The 22,816-nt window shown below is 48.9% G+C and overlaps 1 protein-coding gene across 2 annotated transcripts in view; it reads right to left on the reverse strand.

Moving 5' to 3' along the window:
- ABCC1 (ATP binding cassette subfamily C member 1) overlaps window positions 1–22,816 on the reverse strand; it is a 115,984-nt gene that overhangs the window by 32,921 nt on the left and 60,247 nt on the right. For both annotated transcript variants that reach the window (XM_029054615.2, XM_029054610.2), the window contains exons 10-19: window positions 20,480–20,641; window positions 19,713–19,805; window positions 17,090–17,293; window positions 8,415–8,561; window positions 7,727–7,814; window positions 6,137–6,209; window positions 5,261–5,387; window positions 3,487–3,663; window positions 2,006–2,173; window positions 603–780 (exon numbers count right to left, since the gene is read on the reverse strand). In XM_029054615.2, coding sequence (XP_028910448.1) covers window positions 603–780; window positions 2,006–2,173; window positions 3,487–3,663; window positions 5,261–5,387; window positions 6,137–6,209; window positions 7,727–7,814; window positions 8,415–8,561; window positions 17,090–17,293; window positions 19,713–19,805; window positions 20,480–20,641 — 1,417 coding nt within the window. The remainder of the gene's footprint in view (window positions 1–602; window positions 781–2,005; window positions 2,174–3,486; window positions 3,664–5,260; window positions 5,388–6,136; window positions 6,210–7,726; window positions 7,815–8,414; window positions 8,562–17,089; window positions 17,294–19,712; window positions 19,806–20,479; window positions 20,642–22,816) is intronic.

Consider the following 22,816-nt stretch of genomic DNA (forward strand, 5'->3'; position numbering starts at 1 on the left):
TTTGTCGTACGGGACTCTCCCACGTACTTAGTACAGTGTTTTGCACACAGGAAGCACTCACATAAGATAAAATCAATCACCTGAACTACCCCAATTTTTTGGGGGGGTGGGGGGTGGTTAGGAGGGGGAGTCGGGGAAGGAACAGGACGGTAATAAGGCCACCACAGGTCCTGGGTCCAATTCTTCCTCAGCCTGGGATTTCAGGTTGGGGGCTTCTAGTGAGAGAGGGGGCAGAGACAAGCCAATCTCTAGCTGGACAGCTGCCGGGGGACCCAGAGTGACCAGCATCATTTATCTCAGGCGTGCCAATAAGCGCTAAAAATTGACCAATCCACATTCCCCAGCCCACTCGCTCCCGAGGTGTTCACATGATTTGAGCATCTTTCCTCTCCGCCCGACATGAACCAAAGAACTCGCCCTGGCTGACCAGGCAAGTCAGCGCTGGTGCTGCAGTCAGCCGTATTTATTGAGCACATACTGTGTGAAGAGCACTGTATTAAGTGTTCGGGAAGGGGGAATGAATGAAGGGAGCAAGTCAGGCGAACGCAGAAGGGAGTGGGAGAAGTGCCGCAGGGAATCTCGGCGCCCTATCGGCTGCTTACCCCCGTCGTCCGGGCTCTGCTCCGCGTTGGCGTACGTCCGTAGGAACTCTGCAAAGGCTCCATCTCGCTCCAGGAGCTCCTGGTGAGAGCCCATCTCGGAAATCTTGCCCTCGCTCATCACGATGATCTTATCCACCTGAGGCAGGTAACTGATGCCGTGAGTTACCAGGATTCTAGTCTAGATACACACAACAGGCAAAACAACGAGGTCGACGGTTCATTCAAGCCATCGCTCCGTCTCCGTCTCGTTGACGTCCCTGCCTCGGGCGATCCCAACTGCGCTATTAAATGTTTACATCACTGGGAGACAACAAGCGAGCAGGCAGAGGGGCTGAGTCACTGACAGAGAAACCACTTTTAGCTAGAAAAGAAAAAGGGGAGGGAAACGTTTCTGGCTCTTTATGAAGACCGCATTTCCCTAGCTGTCTCTCCAACCATCTCTTCAAAGGCCTCCCGGCCCCTCACGCAATCCTTAATGCAGCCGGTCTGTCTGTAACTCAGACAGCGATAAGTGTGAGGTCTGAAGAGGGAAAAGTGTCCCTCTTCCAACTGGAGGGGAAAAAGCCCCCTCGGGCCAGGCTGTTCTAAGGAATGGGGGAATCTAATCCAGAATCCATTTTCACAAGTATTAAAGAGGGGAAGCTGCCTAACAGCTTCCTTTTATTAGGAGCTTTGGCAAAGAAAAACCACATGGAAAGGATGGGACGCTGGGAATTCTCAAATCAAAGACAGTTGAAAATGTCAGGGGATTTACACAACAACAGCTAATAATAATAATGTTGGTATTTGTTAAGCGCTTATTATGTGCAGAGCACTGTTTTAAGCACTGGGGTAGATGCAGGGTGATTAGGTTGTCCCACGCGAGACTCACAGTCTTCATCCCCAATTTACAGATGAGGTAACTGAGGCACAGAGAAGTGAAGTGACTTGCCCACAGTCACACAGCTGACAAGTGGCAGAGCCGGGAATCGAACCCATGACCTCTGACTCCGAAGCCCAGGCTCTTTCCACTGAGCCACGCTGCTTCCCCCATGCAGCTAGCCCCCGCGAGGTTCAGCATTTCCCCCAAAGATGAGATTTCGGAAACAGCCTCCGGTTACGCTTCTCCTCCTACGATGAGCACTATACGGCACTAATACTGGTAAGAGTAATAATAATGATTGTGGGATTTGTTAAGCGCTTACTATGTGTCGTGCACTGTTCTAAGTGCTGAGGTGGACACAAGCAGATGGGGTTGGACACAGTCCCTGTCTCACACAGTCTTAATCCCCATTTTACGGACGAGGTAACTGGGGCCAGAGAAGTGATTTGCACAGCAGACAAGTGGCAGAGCTGGGATTAGAACCCAGGTCCTTCTGACTCCCAGGCCCACGCTCTATCCACTAGGTCCCACTGCTTCTCACCTTGTTTCGCAGCAGTCCTTTGGGTCCAATAACTTTCTCGAAGATGTGTTTCCCCACGTGAGCATCCACCGCCGAGAGGGGGTCATCGAACAGGTACACGTCGGCGTCACAGTACACGGAGCGGGCCAGGCTGACTCTCTGCTTCTGACCACCGGACAGATTCACACCCTACGGATGGAGAACCGCCAAAAACAGTGAAATGCCAGATGTGAAGATGAACGCTCCGAGACCCAAGAGGAATGCACAGACCGGCCCCATTTTCAAGTGGTTTTCAGATGAAGAGATCTCTGCATCTACAACTAGGACGGCTGGGCCGGCGATTGGAATGATGCTTGGGTTCCGGCTCCAGTACGGAAGCTCCGGGGCTTTTGGGATATCTCGGCAGAGGAGAGCACAGTGGGATGCCAGATCCAGAAAGCCAGATTCAGAAAGCCAGGCTTCACACCTAAAATTGATGATCCCAAAAAGGTCGCTACAGCCAGGCAAAGATGGATGCTCGCCTGAGAGACAGACGGGCCCAACTAAGTTCAGTTACCAAACTTCCTGGGTTCTTCCAGCAAGCCTTCCCTGATTCACTCCCAGGATCCTGACCAACAGCTATCCCCAGCACTATAGCAGTAATTTATTTACTTATATTAATGTCTGTCTCCCCCTCTAAACTGAGAGGAAATTTCTATACCAGCTCCATCATATTGTTATACTGTACTCTCCCAACCACTTTGTACAGTTCTCTGCATGCAGTAAGCGCTCAATAAATACGATTGAATGATACATAGTCTCAGGACCAATGCCTATTTAGGACTATTTATTCTGACATTTCATGCCAGCATATTCTTTCTACTCCCTTATCTGATCCTTGTTCTTCCACTGCTCCCATTATTTGTAAATACTTTGTATTTCTGTCTCCCCTCATCAGACTGTGTAATTACATTTAGTTACTTACCCCCACCCTCCTCTCCACAGTACTTACGTACACACCTTTAAACTCTAGTTCTTCCTCCTACTTGAAATTTATTTCAGCGTCTAGCCCTCTTATTAGATTGTGAGCTCCTTGAGGGCAGGGGTTTGGTTTCCTGACTATACTGTACTCTCCCAAGTTCTTAGTTCAGTGCTCTGCCCAAAATAAGTGCTCGATCGATACCATCGCTTGACTGACCGTAAGCACTTTTGAGGGCAGGGAATCTATCTTTGGCTTCTGTTATACTTTTCCAAGGACATTTCCTCAGGAAAATAATCTCAATAAATACCCCTACAACTACTAAGCCGCTTTTTAGCAAACAGTGAGCCCTTCTCCTTGGCAGGGAGGCGATACTCTTTTCAAATCGGGGGCGGATATGAATTCCAAGTTCTAACCCGGTCCATTTCCCCACACAGGCTCATCGGGCCCACCATGTGAAGATGAGCCGCTCACTGGAAGCTCTAGGGCCCCGACTCTCAGGCAAATTCCCCCGATACAGGGGCCGATGTAGGGCCCCACTGACCTTCTCCCCAATCTCTGTCCAGTCCCCACTGGGCAAGATTTCCAGGTCTGGCAGGAGGGCACAGGCTTCAATCACTTGCTTGTAGTGTCGCTCCTCAGGCTGCCGGCCAAAAAGGATGTTCTCTCTCAGTGAAGCGTTCTGGATCCACGCCTGCTGGGGGACGTAAGCTATGGAGCCCTGTCGATGGAAAGGGGAAAGATAACAATCAAACCGTCAGCAGGGGACTCGGATTTCGTCGCCGCCAGCAATTTCCCCTCCTCCGATAGCCACTCCCCAGGTCCCAGATCGACTAGAGATGCAATGGATTCCCCTAACCAAAAGGTCACTGGTGGCAATATGGTCCTGGGAGGGTGTGGAATTTGGGGAAGATGAACCGTGACTCAAGGGAAAACAGTGAATAAATGGATAAATGAGATGTGGGCTGCTTAAGAAAAAGATGAAGACAGGGCCTCCTTTACTACCCTGCCTACTTTCTCTCTTCCACCAGTTTCCTGAGTACCCGTAACTCATTCTGCCTCTGGTTTGCTAGGTGACCTCGAGTTTTCTGGCCTTCAGCTTTCCAGTCAGTCCATCATACTTATTGAGCGCTTATTGAGTGCAGAGCACTGTACTAAGCGCTGGGGTGAGTACAACGTAACAACAAACAATATAACAATAAGATTCTGCCTCTGGCTTGGTATTTGACCCTGAGTTCTCTGGACTTCAGCTTCCTACCTGTAAAACGGTGATAACAGTCTCCTTCCCTTCCCCATTTGGCATGAGGCTGCTGTGAGGTTAAAGTGAAATGATAAGAGATGGACAAAACCTCAGAGGCTCTCAAAATACAGATGGTAGGGAAAGTGAAGACAATTTTGTATCACCTGCTCAATAAATGGCACGGATATCGAGGAGCTATTTTTCAGATAATTAAAAATTGTGCATAATGCTTCAGAAGAGGGGTAGGAGGATGAAGGCACTTGGGTGTACAGAAGTTTGGTAGTGGGTAGAGGAAAAGAAGAAACATCTAGAAACACCTCGGGTTGGCTTTACATATCCTGCAAACTGACCAGGACAGTCAAAGTGCACAGATAATCAGTTTTGTTGAACAGGGCTTTACTGGAGTATATTAATACTATTTTGATGGGATTGATCCCTGACTACTTGTTTTACTTTGCTGTCTGTCTCCCCTGTTTAAACTGTGAGCTCATCATTGGGCAGGATGGTCTCTATCTGTTGCCAAATTGTACATTCCAAGCGCTTAGTACAGTGCTCTGCACCCAATAAATAAATGATTGAATGAATGAATGAATGAATGAATGAATGGAGGAATTTTTCTATTCTTTGAGTGTCTAAGTCTAGCCAAACTTACTTTTGCAGTCTTAAGTGAAGATATGAGATAAAAATCTCCTTCCAAAGCCCATTTCGTCAAAGAACAGAGAATGGGCAGAAAGTGAGACATGTTCTAAACACAATAAAACACGGATGAATGTGCTCAATACAATAAACAAATGCTATCAGCCTTCCCAGCAGCTATTTCCTCACTGCCTGAGACCAATTACATTTTCTGGCAGAGTCAGAAGCATTTGTTCACTATTTGGGTAGCAGAGGGCCAGGAGCCCAGGGGGTGGGTATGCTGGGGAAAACAACGTTCGGAGGCTGCCAAAATGTTTCTCCTCCACAGTAAAGAGGAATTACCTCGAGAGAAATCAACCCCACTCTCCCCAGCACGGGTTTCTCCTGCCCGCTGACAGCGGCCAAATGGCCTTCGGCATCAAGATCCACCCCTCGGACCTACCTTGATAGCCACGTGCCCCTCCACTTTGTCCATCTCGGCCAAAAGGGCAGACAGCAGGGAGGACTTCCCACAGCCAACCTGGCCCACCACGGCGATTAGGGAGCCCTCTGGTACCGCAAAGGTGATGCTGAAATGACACACCAGAAAATGTACATCTCTGCACTGAGCAAGCTTTCCCCCCGATAGAGTCAAGGAGCCTACCTACACGGCTGAGGTTAGTTAGACTGGCCAACAGAAAGCTGTTACGGGGCTCCGTTACAGCCTTTTCACTTTTGATGGGTTATCCTGGGCTCTGCCTCTCTGAGGCAAGGAGAAGCTGCAGCAGAAGGGATTCAAGCAGGATTCCCAGTGAGGTAAGACACTGACAGGCGCCAACCAAGGAGGTAAGGGAGCTCTCTATTGGGGAGATTTTTAAGAAAACACAACTATCTTCCGCAGGCAATTGACGATTTGATCTCCTGAGATCCCTAAATGCCCTAAGAGTGAGTCAACAAAGATTAGGCAGAAGCATGGCGTTGGATACTCCAAGTTTGAAAGACATCAGGTACTCCGCAAATCACGGACTGAAGCACCTCTCCAAGAGGGAAGATCATTTTTCTGGTAACTATGTGGTTTCATTCAGGTAAGTTGATTGGTATGGGAGGGGAGGGGAAGAAGGGAGGGAGGTGGGGAGAGGGCAGAGAGAAGAGAAGGAAGGAGATGTGCGTGTGTGTGCGTAGGCACACACAAAACACCAAGAAGGGAGAAGCAATCACAGTTACAACATGTGCTCTTTTGCAAACCCAATGCCGTTTGTGTCTCTGGCGTGTTTCCACAAGATTCAGGAGTCCAGCCATCGGGGACAGGTGCCTTTTCACTCCCGGGGTCCGAACTCACCCAGTCAGAGTTGGAGGGTCATTCCTTGACCAAGTAAATGTTGCATTCGTCACGCTGATGCTGTTCCCTCCAGCTGGGTGGCAACAACAACAAAAAATCTATGTCAGACGAGGCTATCGGGTCAAAGAGAGCTCAACATAAATGGCCCCCCAATTTTATCCAGTTGGGCAGGCACTCGGGGACCTAGCTCAGCCTGTTTCCGGCAGGAGAGGGCTCAACCCCAGAAGAGGAATTAAAACGGCACAGAGGAGGCAGTCGGTTACCCACAGGCAGAATAAAGAAGCCATGGCAAAATGCAGCCTTAGAAGAAAGCACCAAGACTCACTGCTATAACACTAAAACCCAAAAGGGAGGGGGAGGGGTAGACCTTCTAACAAAGGAACCCACAACAAACCAAACAGAAATGGGTGTCTCGGCCGGCAAGCAGGCCTCCGAGACGGTAGAACTCAGCGGGGCATGACTTGAAGTCTCGGTGATTGCTCTGTACACAGTAATCACTCAAAGATGACTTCTTTATGGTATCTGTTAAATGCTATGTGTCGAACACTGTTGTAAGCGCTGGGATAGATACAAGTTGATTAGCTTGGACACAGTCCCTGTGTCCAATCTAAGTAGGAGGGCGAACTGAGGAACAGAGAAGTTAAGCGACTTGCCTAAGGTCACACAACAATCGACAGAGCTGGGATTAGAACCCAGGTCCTCTGACTCCCTGCCCCGGGCCCCTTCCACTAGGCTCTGCTGCTTCTCTTTTTGATTGATGGATCGACTTTCAGGGCACACTATAATCCACTCAAGAAATAACAAGTGGGCATGGGGCTGTGATTCAAATGAAACTAGTTCTCTCATGAAATGGAGCGTACCCTCTGGGGAAGGCAGTGTTCTCTTGTCAAGCATTAAAATATCATGGGTTTTTGCCAGAAGTTTCTGCAGGGGCTCATCAGTCCCCGCCTGGGCTTTTAACATCGACACTGCAAAAGTCCAAAATGGTGAGCGTCCCTTTACTGCGTTATGGCTATCCCAGTCATTCATTCAATCGTATTTATTGAGCGCTTACTGTGTGCAAAGCATTGGTGTGCGAAAAAGAAAGAAGGGTCCCTGGGCAGCTCCAAAAACACGGTCACCCTAGATCAGTGTTCTGGAATCTTCAGTCACTCAAAATGAGCTGTTAAGAGCTCAGGCAGCATCAAGAACCTTCCCTCCCGCAAACCAGCCCCACCACTCCACCTCCCAAACTTTTCTACACTCATTTAGGGGAGAGTTCAATCAAGGGGAACTGTATCCTCCTTCCTGCCCCGATCAGGGAGCAGAAAACAGGCTGACAAAGAACTCCTCAATGTCCCCAGGGTACAGAGAACCTCAGCTGGAGGAAACTTAAAATACACAGCTGCTGACAAGAGACACGTGGTTGCGTCCGGCCCACCCACTGGACTCCACAGTGGTGAGATAAGAACACCACTAGGCACAGCTGGGTGTTCGGTACCGAACGGGAAGCACAGAAGATCGAAATAGTGTGCCAAGAAAAAGAAAGAAAAGAATAATAAAAATAAGGGAAATGAGAGGGAAACCCAGCAAGAGATGATAAACACTCACCATTCTTCACAGAGCATCTCACTACGCTGTCTGGCTCCAGTTCTTCATGTGAGAGAAATATTCTGAGACGCTTAAGGGAAACACTTGCCTATGTGGAAGCAATTGTAGGGGATTAAAAATCAAGCGGAATCTGCTTAGAGTTTTTGGGTTGTTTTTCTTTTAAGAAAACCTGTCTTCATAATGCAGCTTCTACCCACCACCTGTAAGAGGAAAGGGGAGGAAGGGAAAACAGCTTCCCCAGAAAGAAAGTCCACTCTTAAAAGAGTCTTCTAGTGGGACACCCGGCCTGCCAAGGAAAGATCATAAACACCCGACTGTCCGCTTTTATCCTCCAGGTGGAAAACGTCCCCCTGGCAAACAGCTTGTCCTAGGTGACTTTGTTTTCAGTTACTGTTTTCCTCCGACCTATCCGTCATTTTACCCTGCCCATCCCCGGGGACCCTATGTGAAGAGTGCAATTTCAAGCATTCATTCATTCAATAGTATTTATTGAGCGCTTACTATGTGCAGAGCACTGTACTAAGCGCTTGGAATGTACAAATCGGCAACAGATAGAGACAGTCCCTGCCCACTGACGGGTTTACAGTCTAATCCGGCACCTCACCCGAGAGAGGGAAGTTGTTCGGTGGACAGTGTCTGGAAGCCCGGAGTTACAACCTACCCTACCGCCACCGGAGCCCTAACGCACCTGTACAATACTGCTGATGACCATCGGCAGGATATTGAGTGGGAAGCGAAGGATGTTGAATAAGGCCAAAGAAACAAATGCTTTCTGGGCATCCAAGATGTTGTTCTCATCTATGGTCATGTACACGGCAAATGTGGAGAGAGCCACCTGGAGACAAAAGAACAACAGAAAAACCCATGCAGTTCACACCCAGGACCAATCAATAGTCCATTAAGGATTCCGCTCGTCTGAGAAAAGGATCGATAGATCTCAATTTGGCATATTGAGCACAGAGGAGATTATTCAAGGGAGCTCACACAGAGTGGCCCAAGGTGCCATTTCTAATGCTGATGTTCTATAAGCTTATCAAATCTTATGGTTTCTTTCTCTCTCTCGCACACACACACCTCATTCATTCATCCGACCGTATTTATTGAATGCTTACTGTGTGCAGAGCAACTTGTACTAAGCGCTTGGGAGAGTACAATACAAAAATAGACACATTCCCTATCCACAACGAGCTTACAGTCTAAAAGAGGGGGGACAGACGTGAATACAAACACAGAAAATTAGAGATGCGTACATAAGTGCCGTGGGGCTGGGAGAGGGGACGAGCAAAGGGGACAAGTCAGGGTGAGGCGGAAGGGAGTGGGAGATGAGGCAAGGTAGGGCTTAGTCTGGGAAGGCCTATCGGAGGAGGTGTGACTTAAATAAGGCTTTGAAGGTTCGATGGGGGGGAGAGTAACACACTGCAGCTACCTTCCGCCTCTGACAAGTGCATGAGCACATACACTAATAATAATAATGGTATTTAAGCACTTACTATGTGCAAAGCACTGTTCTAAACGCTGCACACACACACAAATACACCTACCTTCCCCCCACCCCCATCCCCAGTGCATCCACCTTCCACCTCTGGAGTGTATACACACACTCGCAAAGCCACCTTCTGCCTCCGGTGTGCACACCTTTCTCCCCTGGAGCACAGACACACAATGCTGAACACCACTTTCCAAGCGCTTAGTATAGTGCTCTGCACCCAGTAAGTTCTCAATAAACACGATTGAACGAAACGAATGAATACAGAGCCACAGTTTTGCAGCCACCTTCCACCTCTGAGACACACACATGGCCCCCGCTCCCCATTTCAGCCCCCTTCCAGCACGCAGGGAGGAGGAGGAACAGGGAGAGAGGGGCAGGGGAGAGGGATTCTGACTTGGCCTTCCTATAGCACTTGGCAACTCTCTTCCCTTTCTTGGCTGCAGAGCACTCTCAGATCCATCAGGTGCTAACTGCTGCCTAAGGGGATATTAGGTTTGTAAGACAGTGAGATAATCAGATAGAGAACACCATAAACAAGTTTTCAAACATCGTGCCTGCCTCCTTAATACAGCACTGTACACGGGGCAGGCAGGGATTTCCTTGCAGATTTGGCTCTCTTCCTTTCGGGCTCTGTGCAGCTTCACTCTGGGCAGATGCAGAACGCTTAGTCTCACGAGAGCCTAGAGAGTCGAGATCAAATTGTACCAGGTCCATTCATTCAATAGTATTTATTGAGCGCTTACTATGTGTAGAGCACTTTACTAAGCGCTTGGAATGTATAAGTTGGACTATTTAACCTCACTGGACCTCAGGTTTCCCCTCAGTCAATAGCATTTACTGAGCGCTTACTGCGTGCACTGTACTAAGCGCCTGGGAGAGTACAATACAACAGAATTGGTAGGCACACTCCCTGCCCACGGCGAGCTTCCAGTCTGGAGGGGGAGACGGATATTAATATAAATAAATGAATTACAGATATATACCTAAGCGCTGTGGGGCTGAGGTAGGGTACAAATCCCGGTGAAAGAATGAAGCAGAAGGGAGCGGGAGAAGAGGAAATGAGGGCTTAGTCAAGGAAGGCCTCTTGGAGATGTGCCTTCAATAAAGTTTTCATTCATTCATTCAATAGTATTTATTGAGCGCTTACTATGTGCAGAGCACTGTACTAAGCGCTTGGGATGAACAAGTCGGCAACAGATAGAGACAGTCCCTGCCGTTTGACGGGCTTACGGTCTAATCGGGGGAGACGGACAGACGAGAACGATGGCACTAAACAGCGTCGAGGGGAAGAACATCTCGTAAAAACAATGGCAACTAAATAGAATCGAGGCGATGTACAATTCATTAACAAAATAAATAGGGTAACGAAAATATATACAGTTGAGCGGACGGGTACGGTGCTGTGGGGATGGGAAGGGAGAGGTGGAGGAGCAGAGGGAAAAGGGGAAAATGAGGCTTTAGCTGCGGAGAGGTAAAGGGGGGATGGCAGAGGGAGTAGAGGGGGAAGAGGAGCTCAGTCTGGGAACGCCTCTTGGAGGAGGTGATTTTTAAGTAAGGTTTTGAAGAGGGAAAGAGAATCAGTTTGGCGGAGGTGAGGAGGGAGGGTGTTCCGGGACCGCGGGAGGACGCGACCCGGGGGTCGACGGCGGGATGGGCGAGACCGAGGGACGGCGAGGAGGTGGGCGGCGGAGGAGCGGAGTGTGCGGGGTGGGCAGTGGAAAGAGAGAAGGGAGGAGAGATAGGAAGGGGCAAGGTGATGGAGAGCCTTGAAGCCTAGAGTGAGGAGTTTTTGTTTGGAGCGGAGGTCGATAGGCAACCACTGGAGTTGTTTAAGAAGGGGAGTGACATGCCCAGATCGTTTCTGCAGGAAGATGAGCCGGGCAGCGGAGTGAAGAATAGACCGGAGCGGGGCGAGAGAGGAGGAAGGGAGGTCAGAGAGAAGGCTGACACAGTAGTCTAGCCGGGATATAACGAGAGCCCGTAATAGTAAGGTAGCCGTTTGGGTGGAGAGGAAAGGGCGGATCTTGGCGATATTGTAGAGGTGAAACCGGCAGGTCTCGGTAACGGATTGGATGTGTGGGGTGAACGAGAGGGACGAGTCAAGGATGACACCGAGATTGCGGGCCTGCGGGACGGGAAGGATGGTCGTGCCATCCACGGTGAAGTCTGGGAGCGGACCGGGCTTGGGAGGGAAGATGAGGAGCTCGGTCTCGCTCATGTTGAGTTTTAGGTGGCGGGCCGACATCCACGTGGAGACGTCCCGGAGGCGGGAGGAGATGCGAGCCTGAAGGGACGGGGAGAGGACAGGGGCGGAGATGTAGATCTGCGTGTCATCTGCCTAGAGATGGTAGTCAAAGCCGTGAGAGCGGATGAGTTCACCGAGGGAGTGAGTGTAAATGGAGAACAGAAGACGGCCAAGAACTGACCCTTGAGGAACTCCAACAGTTAAAGGATGGGAGGGGGAGGAGGCTCCAGCGTAGGAGACCGAGAATGATCGGCCAGAGAGGTAAGAGGAGAACCGGGAGAGGACAGAGTCCGTGAAGCCGAGGTGAGATAAGGTACGGAGGAGGAGGGGATGGTCGACAGTGTCAAAGGCAGCAGAGAGGTCAAGGAGGATCAGAATGGAGTAGGAGCCATTGGATTTGGCAAGAAGGAGGTCATGGGTGACCTTAGAGAGAGCGGTCTCGGTAGAGTGGAGGGGACGGAAGCCAGATTGGAGGGGATCTAGGAGAGAATGGGAATTAAGGAATTCTAGGCATCGATTGTAGACGACTCGTTCTAAGATTTTGGAAAGGAAGGGTAGTAGGGAGATAGGACGATAACTGGAGGGGGAAGTGGGGTCAAGAGCGGGTTTTTTTAGGATGGGGGAGACGTGGGCATGTTTGAAGGCAGAGGGGAAGGAGCCCTTGGAGATTGAGTGGTTAAAAATAGAGGTTAAGGAAGGGAGGAGGGCAGGGGCGATGGTTTTAAGAAGGTGAGAGGGAATGGGGTCCGAGGCGCAGGTGGAGGGGGTGGCACTTGCGAGCAGGGAGGAGATCTCCTCTGAGGATACTGCAGGGAAGGATGGGAAAGTAGGGGAGGGGGTTGTTGGGGGGGAGGGGAGAGGCGGAGGGGTGACTTTGGGGAGCTCAGACCTGATCGTGTTGATTTTCGTGAGGAAATAGGTGGCCAGATCATTAGGGGTGAGAGATGGGGGAGGGGGTGGAACAGGGGGCCTAAGGAGAGAGTTAAAGGTCCGGAACAATCGGCGGGGGTGACGGGCATGGGTGTCGATGAGGGAGGAGAAGCAGCTTTGCCTGGCGGAGGAGAGGGCAGAGTTAAGGCAGGAAAGGATAAATTTGAAGTGTGTGAGGTCGGCTCGGTGCTTGGACTTTCGCCAGCAGCGCTCAGCAGCTCGAGCATAGGAGCGTAGGAGGCGGACGGAGGAGGTGATCCGGGGCTGTGGGTTAGTGGAGCGAGAGCGGCGGAGGGAAAGGGGGGGCGAGAGAGTCGAGATGAGTAGAGAGGGTGGAGTTGAGAGCGGAGACCCGCTCGTCGAGAGTGGGAAGAGAGGACAGGGCGGCAAGGTGAGGCGAGATGCTATTGGAAAGACGGATGGGATCGAGAGAGCGGAGGTCTCTGTGGGGCAGTAGCGAAGATTTGCAGGGGGAGGGAGTGTGAGAGATGAGGCAGGTGAGAAGGTTATGGTCAGAGAGAGGGATTTCAGAGTTGGTGAGTGAGGAGGTTTTGCTTATTCCCCTCTGGAAAATGGGGATAAAAGTTCCTGACCTTCCATACCTGCGAATATTGTGAGGAAGAAAATCTGGAGGAACAGTTAGAAGGTCACTTGTTCTTGGAGAGAAAGATATCTTGTATATACACTATATACAGAGTGGAACGCACTCTGAAAAGCCAAGATATTATCTTTATTGTTACTCATTTCCTGTTTCAGGGAAGCACTGTGAATATAAATGGGAAGCAGCATGGCTAAGTGGAAAGAGCACGGGCTTGGGAGTCAGAGGTCATGGGTTCGAATCCCAGCTCTGCCACCTGTCAGCCGTGTGACTGTGGGCAAGTCACTTCACTTCTCTGTGCCTCAGTTCCTTCATCTTTAAAATGGAGATGAAGACTGTGAGCCTCACTTGGGACAACCTCATTACCCTGTATCTCCCCCAGTGCTTAGAACAATGCTCTGCACATAGTAAGCACTTAAATACCAACATTATTATAAATAAGGTACTGGTGTTCTTTGGGGCTCTGAAGAGTGAAAGCACTGATATCCTGTCAGGGACCTTCAACTTAAAGAACGGTGAGCTGACCAGAGGAAGAATTTAAGGAGCGATCTTGGAGAACTCTATCAACAGCCGCTGTCATTCTTCCCGGGGTGGGAAGTGGTGGGGAGGTGAAAGAGAAGGGGGAGGGGGAGAAGAGAGGGCCCCCACCCCCCTCAAGCAATGCCACTTTACTATGGGGCTGGCACTCTATCATTGGTATCTACTGAGCGCTTAATGTGAGCAATGCTTGGGAGCGTACAATACGAGAGTTGGTCGACATGCTCTCTCCCCTTTAGGAGATCACTACTGAGGGGGTGAGTGCCATGAGCTGACAAAACCCCAGAAAAAGGACAGGAGGCTAATGTAGTTCATCTGTACTGAACGACAGAGAAGCAGGGTGGCCTAGTGCAAACACCAAAGGCCTAGGAGTCAGAGGACCTGGGCTCGAATCTCAGCTCTGTCACGTGTCTGCTGGATGACTCTGGGCAAGTCACTTAATGATGCTGTGTCTCCATTTCCCAATCTGTGAAATGGGGAAAAAATACTTGGTCTCCCTCTTATTTAAACCATTAGCTTGATGAGTCAGCCCTGTTTATCTTGTATCTATCCCAGTACTTAGTACAGTATAAGCACTTAACAGGTGCCTAGAGAAACGGCATGACCTAGTGGGAAGAGTACAGGCCTGGGAGTCAGAAGGACCTGGGTTCTATTCCTGACTCTGCCATTTTTTGGCTGTGTGACTTTGGGCAAGTCATTTCACTTCTGTGGGACTCAGTTACCTGACCTGTAAAATCTGACCCCATATGGGACAGGGACTGTGTCCAACCTGATCTGCCTGTTTCTATCCCAGCGCTTAGTACAGTGCCTGGCACATAGTAAGCACCTAAATACAATAAACAAAAAATACCACAGTTATTATAATTAATTGTCCATTTTATGGGATTAGAGAACAAAGGAGAGCGGTGGGGAAGGGGAGAGAGGGAGACCCGTAGACATTCTTCCTTTGGTAGATGGTAAACCCATTATGGGCATGGAACGTGCCCACTAATTCTATTGGATGGTACTCTCCCAAGCTCTTAGAACAGTATTCGGCATATAGTAAGCATTCGATGAATACCATTCATTGATTTATTGTGAAACTTCAATAGGCTGGGCTCCCCCTAGTCTGGCAAGACTAGCAGAGAGAAGCAGCATGGCCTAGTGGATAGCGCACGGGACTGGGAGTCAGAGGGACCTGCGTTCTAATCCCGGCCCCGCCATTTATCTGCTGTGGGACCCTGGACAAGTCACTTCACTGGGCCTCAGTTACTTCATCTGTAAAATGGGGATTAAGACTGTGGGCCTCATTGTGGCCCTTGGATTGTGTTCGCTTGCATCTACTCCAGCGCTTAGTAGAGTACCTGGCTCATAGTAAGTGCTTAACAAATACCATATAAGGAGGGGCGGGGGACGGGGACTCCTCACAGTCCTAGAGTTTGAAGCGCAAAACGGAAGGTTTACTGACAGAGTCCAACAGGTCTACTTGGCCCCACCGCAGAACTACAAAAGGCCACGATGCATTCCAGCGAGGTCAACATTCCCAAACACCTGCCTCGTCTCCATACAGGATTGAGCAACACCAGACCCCAAGAGAAAGAAGAAGTGAGAACCTTCTCTGAAGACACTGAGAAAGATTTTTCTTTTAAATGAAGGAGCCAGAAATGCTCCGGGGCAATCAATTGGCTGAGGCATTTTTGGAAATTTAAATGACCTTAAAATATTCCAGGCTTCTGTAAAGCAAAAATATTACATAAAACACGGGCCAGAGAGAGCACTCTCTAATCCAACCTTCATCTCCTTCCCATCCTCTGTCTTTTATCATACCTAATGTGCGTAAACACTTCACCACAGTTTGGGGGAAGGAATCTGCAAATGGAAAGAACTCTTAAACACCTTCAAAGAGAAGAGTACATATTTTATCCTAATGTAGTAAGAGGCCGCTACTTCTCAGGCCCCAGCAGAAATTGGCTACTCTTTTGCAGGGCTGCTACTTTCAGTTTTTTTTCCGGCAACAGGTCTACTTGAACAAAACCATCAGTGAGATTCGTCTCCAAGGTTTTCCAACGAAATCAATTCCAAAAAAATCTGAAAATACTGAATTTGTGAATTTAAAACAAAGCAAGATGAATAACTTTCTGGGGGTTTCAGGATGAAGAGCAACTTAGTTTTACATAAAATAAAGTCATCGTAAGATCAGTATACTGATATATGGCTGTTGGCTTTGCCTAAGTAACAAAATAGGCAATACTTAAAAGGATACGATTCTGCAGGAACTCGCCATCCCAACCCTAAAAAAACATCTTCAGCACATCCTGGGGCTCATTTTCTGTCACCCCTACCCTCAAACTATAGCAAATTTACAAAACCTGAGGGAGTGCAAACTTTATAGGATACGATGGGAAATTACTTTATCCCCAGAGTCTGTAAATTAGCAGAACCTTCCAAAGATCATTCAGTCCATTTCCTTGCCACCAGACCAGACTGTACCCAAGCCAAACACATCAGGTAGATGTGGTGTTTAATAAACTTCGTGCCAGGAAGTTCTTTCTTAGCTCTAACTTGCTTCCCTCCCACTCTAATCCAAATTCATCTTCTTTTCTTTCACCACCACCCATGACAGAGAAATCTCTGCCACTTCTCTGTCTCTGTTCACTCTCACACAAACAGGAGTCCTTGGTGATCTTGAGGTTTCTTTGGAAGCCATCCCTCAGCTTTGACTTTTCCTCAAATCAAAGATCCCAATCCCTATCCTTGTTCAGAGCTCTTCTCTGAATTCCTCTTGGCAGTCGTCCATGCTCCCCTTCACCGTTTATTCTCAATCACTCGTGTTTACTGAGCACTTACTATGTGCAGAGCGCTGTACTAAGCACTTGGGAGAGTACAATGTAACAGCTTTGGTAGATACGACATCCTCAACCCTCCTGGAGGTGTGGAGTCCCTAAACAGAGTCAATGGATAATTTAATCAAAAGTATTTACTGAGCATCTGAGTGCAAGGTACTGTACTAAGGGCTTGGAAGAATAACAACAGTAGCAAGACATCCATTCCCAGCCCTCAAAGGGCTTACAGTCTAATGGAGAAGCAGCATGGTCTAGTGGCTAGAGTCCGGGCCTGGGAGTCAGAATTGGCTCCACACTTGTCTGCTGTATGAGCTTGGGCAAATCACTTTACTTCTCTGGGCCTCAGTTAGTTTATTTGTGAGCCCCATGTGGGACAGGGATGGGTGTTCAACCCGATTTGCTTGCCTCCACCTCAGGGCTTAGTACTGTTTCTTGCACACAGTAAGCACTTACTATCATTATTATTATTTTTATTATTATTAATGCAGCGGGAGGTCCTCAGGAAAGGTCTGCCCAGGGCTGAGCAAGAGCAAATGCCACGTCCGGGCCTGGTTCCAGTCCCCAGTCCTCATCCCGTGCCCGATTCCCGAGCGCTGGCCCTGTCTGGCAGATTGACCCCACCGGTCTACTCAAAACCACGTCACGTGGCTCTAGAATTGAAGCCGACTTCCCCCCGGGAGCCTGGCCTAGCGCCAGGCCACCCGTGAAGAGCCGAAAAATTCCCACTAGCAGGCTGACTCACCAGGAAAGGGGTGCAGACCCAAGTGAAGGTGCCCACTGCTGCCAGATAGGCAGACTTCTTCAGCACCTTCAGCTCTTCCTGCCTGATCTCCAAAACTTTCTTCTTGAAGGCCAACTCCCAGGCGTACAGTTTCAGGACTTTGATCCCGTTGAGGATTTCGTGCATTAATTTAATCCGGTTGTCTTTGCTCTTCATGTGGGCCACCTGCAAAAGAGAGCCAGAGAGTCAGGTCAGGGCCAGCTCTGGTGGCCTATCAGGGGTGGCACCAGGCTGCTCTCTACTACTTTTAAGAAAGCCAATCCTGTTACTTCCAGAAAGACTGCCTTAGTTCACGCAAAAATTTGAGCCTGACCTCAACTGTTCTAAATTCTTGTTTTGGCTTCCACCACCCAGCTATTTTGCTTTCCTAAAGCACAAGCGAATGGAGAAAAAGTTACGCCTCACGAGACGCCACTGGAACCGATTTAAACTGAATGTAAAGGAAGCTAATTTTGGAATTCAAAGCTCATTTTCCCCTCCAAATTTATACCCAAGATTCAGGAATATCAGGGGTTTCTACACCATCGGTAATCAATCAACAGCTATCACTGAGACCTACTGTGGGCAGAGAACTGAACTGAGGGCTGGGGAAGGAACGAAGGAGTAAATCGACAAGGAGACTAGGAGGGAAACCAGAGTATCCATTGAGCAATGGCATCCTGCGGCTTCTCAATCCCAGCAAGATGCAGCTTTTCCTGAGGTGTCAGCTTTGTACTCTCCCAACCGCTTAGTACAGTGCTCTGCCCAGAATAAGTGCTCGATAAATACCACTGATGATGATGAGCACCCTCGGTGAGAAGTAGCACGGTCTGATGGAAAAAGCAGGGGCCTGGGAGTCAGAGGACATGAGTTCTAATCCTGCCTGCCACCTGCCTGCTGTGTGACCAAGTCGCTTGACTTCTCCGGGCCTCAGTGCCTTCATCTGCCAAATGGGGATTCAATACCTGCTTTCCCTCCTTCTTAGGCCTGCGAGCCCCATTTGGGACGTGGACTGTTTACAACCTAATTAGCTTGTATCTACCTCAGTGCTTAGTACGGTGCCTGGTACACAGTAAGTGCTTAAAAATACAACTAAAAAAATACAAAATTAAGCACAGGCTGAACAGCCACTCTTTTGACGGCTTGGATCTTATACCCCTGATTTTCAGCGCCCAAGGCCTCTATCAGTAGCCTGTGCCTTAAGCACTGTGATATTTACTCCTCCCCTGGCCTCACAGCACTTAAGTACAGAGCCATCTGTACTGTAATTTTATGTCGGTCTCCTGTAAGCGGGAGGGAAAAGGAGAAGACGGGGCCTGCATAAAAGCCCCCAGATAATCGAGAGCCGACTGTAGCCACCTTCGCTCCTTTAAAAATTACATCGAGGCTTTTGCACTTCAATCTTTGAACAAGTGCCAGAGAAGGTTTCCTTCCCCCAGCCCCCATACCAGAACCTAATTCCTCTAACCCACTTCCTGACCTCGTCAAACCATCAGTCTTGGTTTCGTTAATCCCTCCCAGGGTGTTGCACCGGGGTGGCAGCGAGTGGCAGCAAGCGGCTTCGCCGGTGCTCCGGAGGGCGAGGGACAAAATGAAACGTTGTCCCCAGCAAAGCCGGAGGCCTGAGGGAGCCAGAAGAGAATGCGCGACCAAAAGTCACTCTGTCCCTCCCACCCCAAGCACCCTAACCCATAACAGGGCTGCTGCGGGCTGCCTGATCTCCAGACAGAGGAACTCGCTTGCAGAGGTGAAATGCATGGCGGGTGGGGGGAGACGGGACGACAAGAAGCTGACCAAGGTGTTTTAATCAAGTTTCCACGCCGTGTAAACAGAACGTTGTTTTTCAACTCCTGGCAGCGGTCTGCTCATTTCGCACCAGCTGGAGGGACAAAGCACTGCAGAATCCTGTCCTTGAACTATCGACTGAGCATCTCTCTTTTTTTTTAAATGGCATTTGTTAGGCGCTTACTATGTGCCAGGTACCATACTAAGCGCTGGGTAGATACAAGCTTATGAGGTTGGACACAGTCCCCGTCCCACGTGGGGCTCACAATCTTTTATTCATTCTTTCATTCATTCGATCATATTTATTGAGCGCCTACTGTGTGCAGAGCACTTTTCTAAGCGCTTAGGAGACTACGCTATAAAAATAGACACACTCCCTCCCCACAGTGAGCTTACACTGTACGTGGGGAGACAGACATTAATAGAAACAAATTACAGATATGTGCACAAGTCCTGAGACCCAGAGAAGTGACTCACCCAAGGTCACTCAGCAGACAAGTGGCAGCGTCGGGATCCTTCTGACTCCCAGGCCCGTGTTCTATTCATTAGACCACACTGCTTCTCATCTCACGATCAAGCAACGCATTCCTCCCGGCCTCTGTTCTCTAACTCATCTCCTTACGACCAAGACTCTGGTGACTCGGAGAAGGAGCCAAGTTCCCTCAGCCCAGACTCCACTGCAAAGGCAAAATCGCATTTTGGCTTCGAAGCAGCCACTCTCATCGACTCTGCAGCGTTCTAACTCAAGTGAGGGGCAAAGAGATTTGGGGTCACCTATCCACAGTTGATGCTGAGCTAACCTGGGCCCAGACCCCCTTACCTGGTAGGTTTTGGTCTTCATGGCCATCACCGCATTGATGGGAACCATAAGAATCATCACAGCCACACCAGCGAGTACAGAAGGGCCTAAATTCTAAGACAAGAAGAGAAAGGTTTGTTTAACTACTCTTGATGGCAAAAGCCCTCACGCCTGGTTTGTTACATCTACATAGATCACTCTATTTAAAGACGAATCCAGTTAGCTTACGCAGACTTCTTTATTTTAATCTTCCTCACTTTTCCCATCTAAATATTAACCCGGGGAAACTAAATACAATTTGCATCAAATATTTACGTGTACAAATGTTTAAATGTCAAGGGGGTAAATGCACACTTAAATTCTGACCGCTACACATGGCACTACAAGAGGACCAGGATCAAAAAACCCAGAGCGAAGCACGGTAAAAATCAGAGTATGAAAACTGCAAAAACAGCATCTGTCTTCCAAGCCAGATAATAAGCAAGAAAACACAATTATCTGCAGAAACGTTATGGAAAGATAAACAGTGAAGGTCAAAACAAGATAAAATATTTACAGATCATCACACAACGCCCTGAGCCCACAGTTACCCTCTACTGTGTGTGACAAAATAAAGAAAAGCCCGTGCCCTCCCCTTAGCCCTCGCTCACCCAGACAAAATACACACAGGCACGCACACAAAATATATCCTGAGACTCAGAGTAAAAGTCTCCAACTCCTTTAAGTCATAAACTGCACTATACAACTGCTATTACAACGGAAGCAAGGAGAGGAGCAAAACTCCGTACCAGCCACAGGAGGTAGAGGGCCAGGATGACCTGCAGAGGGGCAGACCAGATCATGTTGATGTAGGTGGCCAAATCCATGAATCTCTGAGCATCCACAGACATAAGGTTGACGATCTCTCCCACGGTGGAAGACTTCCTCGCGGAATTGGTAATGACCAGGGCCTACGGGACGAAGGAGTTAGAAAGGGAAATCCTGAACACACCGGACAACGCCGTGTTCAAACCTCTTTTGTTTCAATAGCATCTGTCAAGTGCTTACTGTGTGCCAGGCACTGTACTAAGCACTGCAGGAGAAACAAGCTATTCAGATGGGACATAGTCTATGTCCCACTTGGGGCTCTCAGTCTTAAATCCTCAGTTTACAGACGAGGGAACTGAGGCACAGAGAAGTGACTTGCTCAAGGTCGCCGAGCAGACAAAAGGTGCAGCCGGACTTAGAACGCAGGTCCTCCAGGCAACCGGGCCCATGCTCTAACCACCAGGCAACGCTGCTTCTCCTGCTGCTTTATTCATAGGCAGAGGCAGTAAGGGAGCTACTTGGGAGCTCTCTGGTTTGCAATCAGTCGTATTTATTGAGTACTTACTGTGTGCAGAGCACTGTACTAAGCGCTTTGGAAAGTACAATATAAAAAGTTCTCTGCCCACAGAGAGGGGAAAAGACATTAATATAAATAATACTCACACTACCCCTCGCCCATCTGCCCCTAGCTGCATCTTCCAAAAGAACAAGGGAGACAGCCCAAAAAAGGAATTAGCTGCAAAGCATGCTAGTGAAAATAATAATCCCCAAGGAGGAAAAAAAAACACTTCCTTTCCCTGATTCTTCATTCAAAACAAAGACGCATTAAAATTACAATTCAAAGTTGAATAACCACTTCACTATGAACTTATTCTCCACGGGCAGTGACGCTGAGTCCTATCACAACACTGATCCAACACTGATCGATAACCAATCAATGGAAGGATCATTTCTTTAGCTTTCTGGAACTTCTGAAATGTTTAATTCTGTAAAAGAGCAAGTGAGTGACGAGAGTGCACTTGTATCAGAAAATATGAAGTCATGGTCCACTAGACTCTGTACTCTTTGAGGGCAGGGATCACGCCCACTAATTCTAATGCGCTGTTCTGTGGGGAAGCAGCATGGCCTAGTGGATAGAGCACGGGTCTGAGAGTCAGAAGGTCATGGGTTCTAGTCCGGCTCTGCCACTTGTCAGCTGTGTGGCCTTGGGCAAGTCACTTAACTTCCCTGTGCCTCAGTTACCTCATCTGTAAAATGGGGATAAAGACTGTGAGCCCCTTGTGGGACATGGACTCTGTCCAACCAGATTTGCTTGTACCCACCCCAGTGTTTAGTAGAGTGCCTGACACATAGTAAGCACTTAAATGCCATAATAATTATTATGATATGCTTAGTACAGTGCTCTGCACACACACAGTAACTTCTCCCTAAATACCGCTCTAGACTGTAAGCTTGTTGTGGGCAGGGAATGTGTCTGTCATACTGTACTCCCCCAAGTGCTTAATACAGTGCTTTGCACACAGTAAGCGTTCACTAAATTCAATTGACTGAATGACTGACTGACAGGAGCGGCCAAGATCACGTGCGGGGCCCAGAAGAAATCCTGGCTTTCAGTTTCGTGGCCAAATCTGAAACAGTGGAAATCCTGGGGACTCTGCAAGACCGCAGAGGGTAAGCCTCCACCCCACATCTGTTCCTTCCTCTAGGCCCATGCCACCTTGCTCCTCATCTTGTGACTGAGACTGTGCAGGTCTGAGCATCCACCACAGCTGTGCAAAACACAGGTTGACCAATCCACCACATTTTCTGAGCGCTTACTGTGCGCAGAGCACTGTACTAAGTGCTTGGGGGAATACGATACAACAGAGTCGGTAGACCCGTTCCCTGTCAATGAACTTACAGCCTAGAGGGGGAGAGAGATGTTAATATAATTAAATATATTACGGATATGTACAGAAGTGCTGTGGGGCTGAGGGAGGGGTGAATAAAAGGAGCCAATCCAGAGGCAAGGGTGATGTGGGAGAAGAAGAAATGAGGGCTTATGGCAGGGAGGAGATCTGCCTTCAGTAAGGCATTGAAGGAGGGGAGATTAATTGTCTGTTAGATATGAAGAGGAAGGGCGGTCCAGGCCAGAGGCTGGATGTGGGCAAAAGGTCAGCGGTGAGATAGACGAGAACAGGGTACATTTTTGGTGTTAGAGGAGTGAAGTGTGCGGGCTGGGTTGGAGTGGGAGAGCAGCGAGGTAAGGTAGAAGGCGGCAAGGTGATTGAGTGCTTTTAAATTATTTTGTTAATGATTGTCTAAAGTATCCTTTTCCT

The sequence above is a fragment of the Ornithorhynchus anatinus genome, chromosome 2 (genome assembly GCF_004115215.2).
Source record: "Ornithorhynchus anatinus isolate Pmale09 chromosome 2, mOrnAna1.pri.v4, whole genome shotgun sequence".
Classification (NCBI taxonomy): Eukaryota; Metazoa; Chordata; class Mammalia; order Monotremata; family Ornithorhynchidae; genus Ornithorhynchus; species Ornithorhynchus anatinus.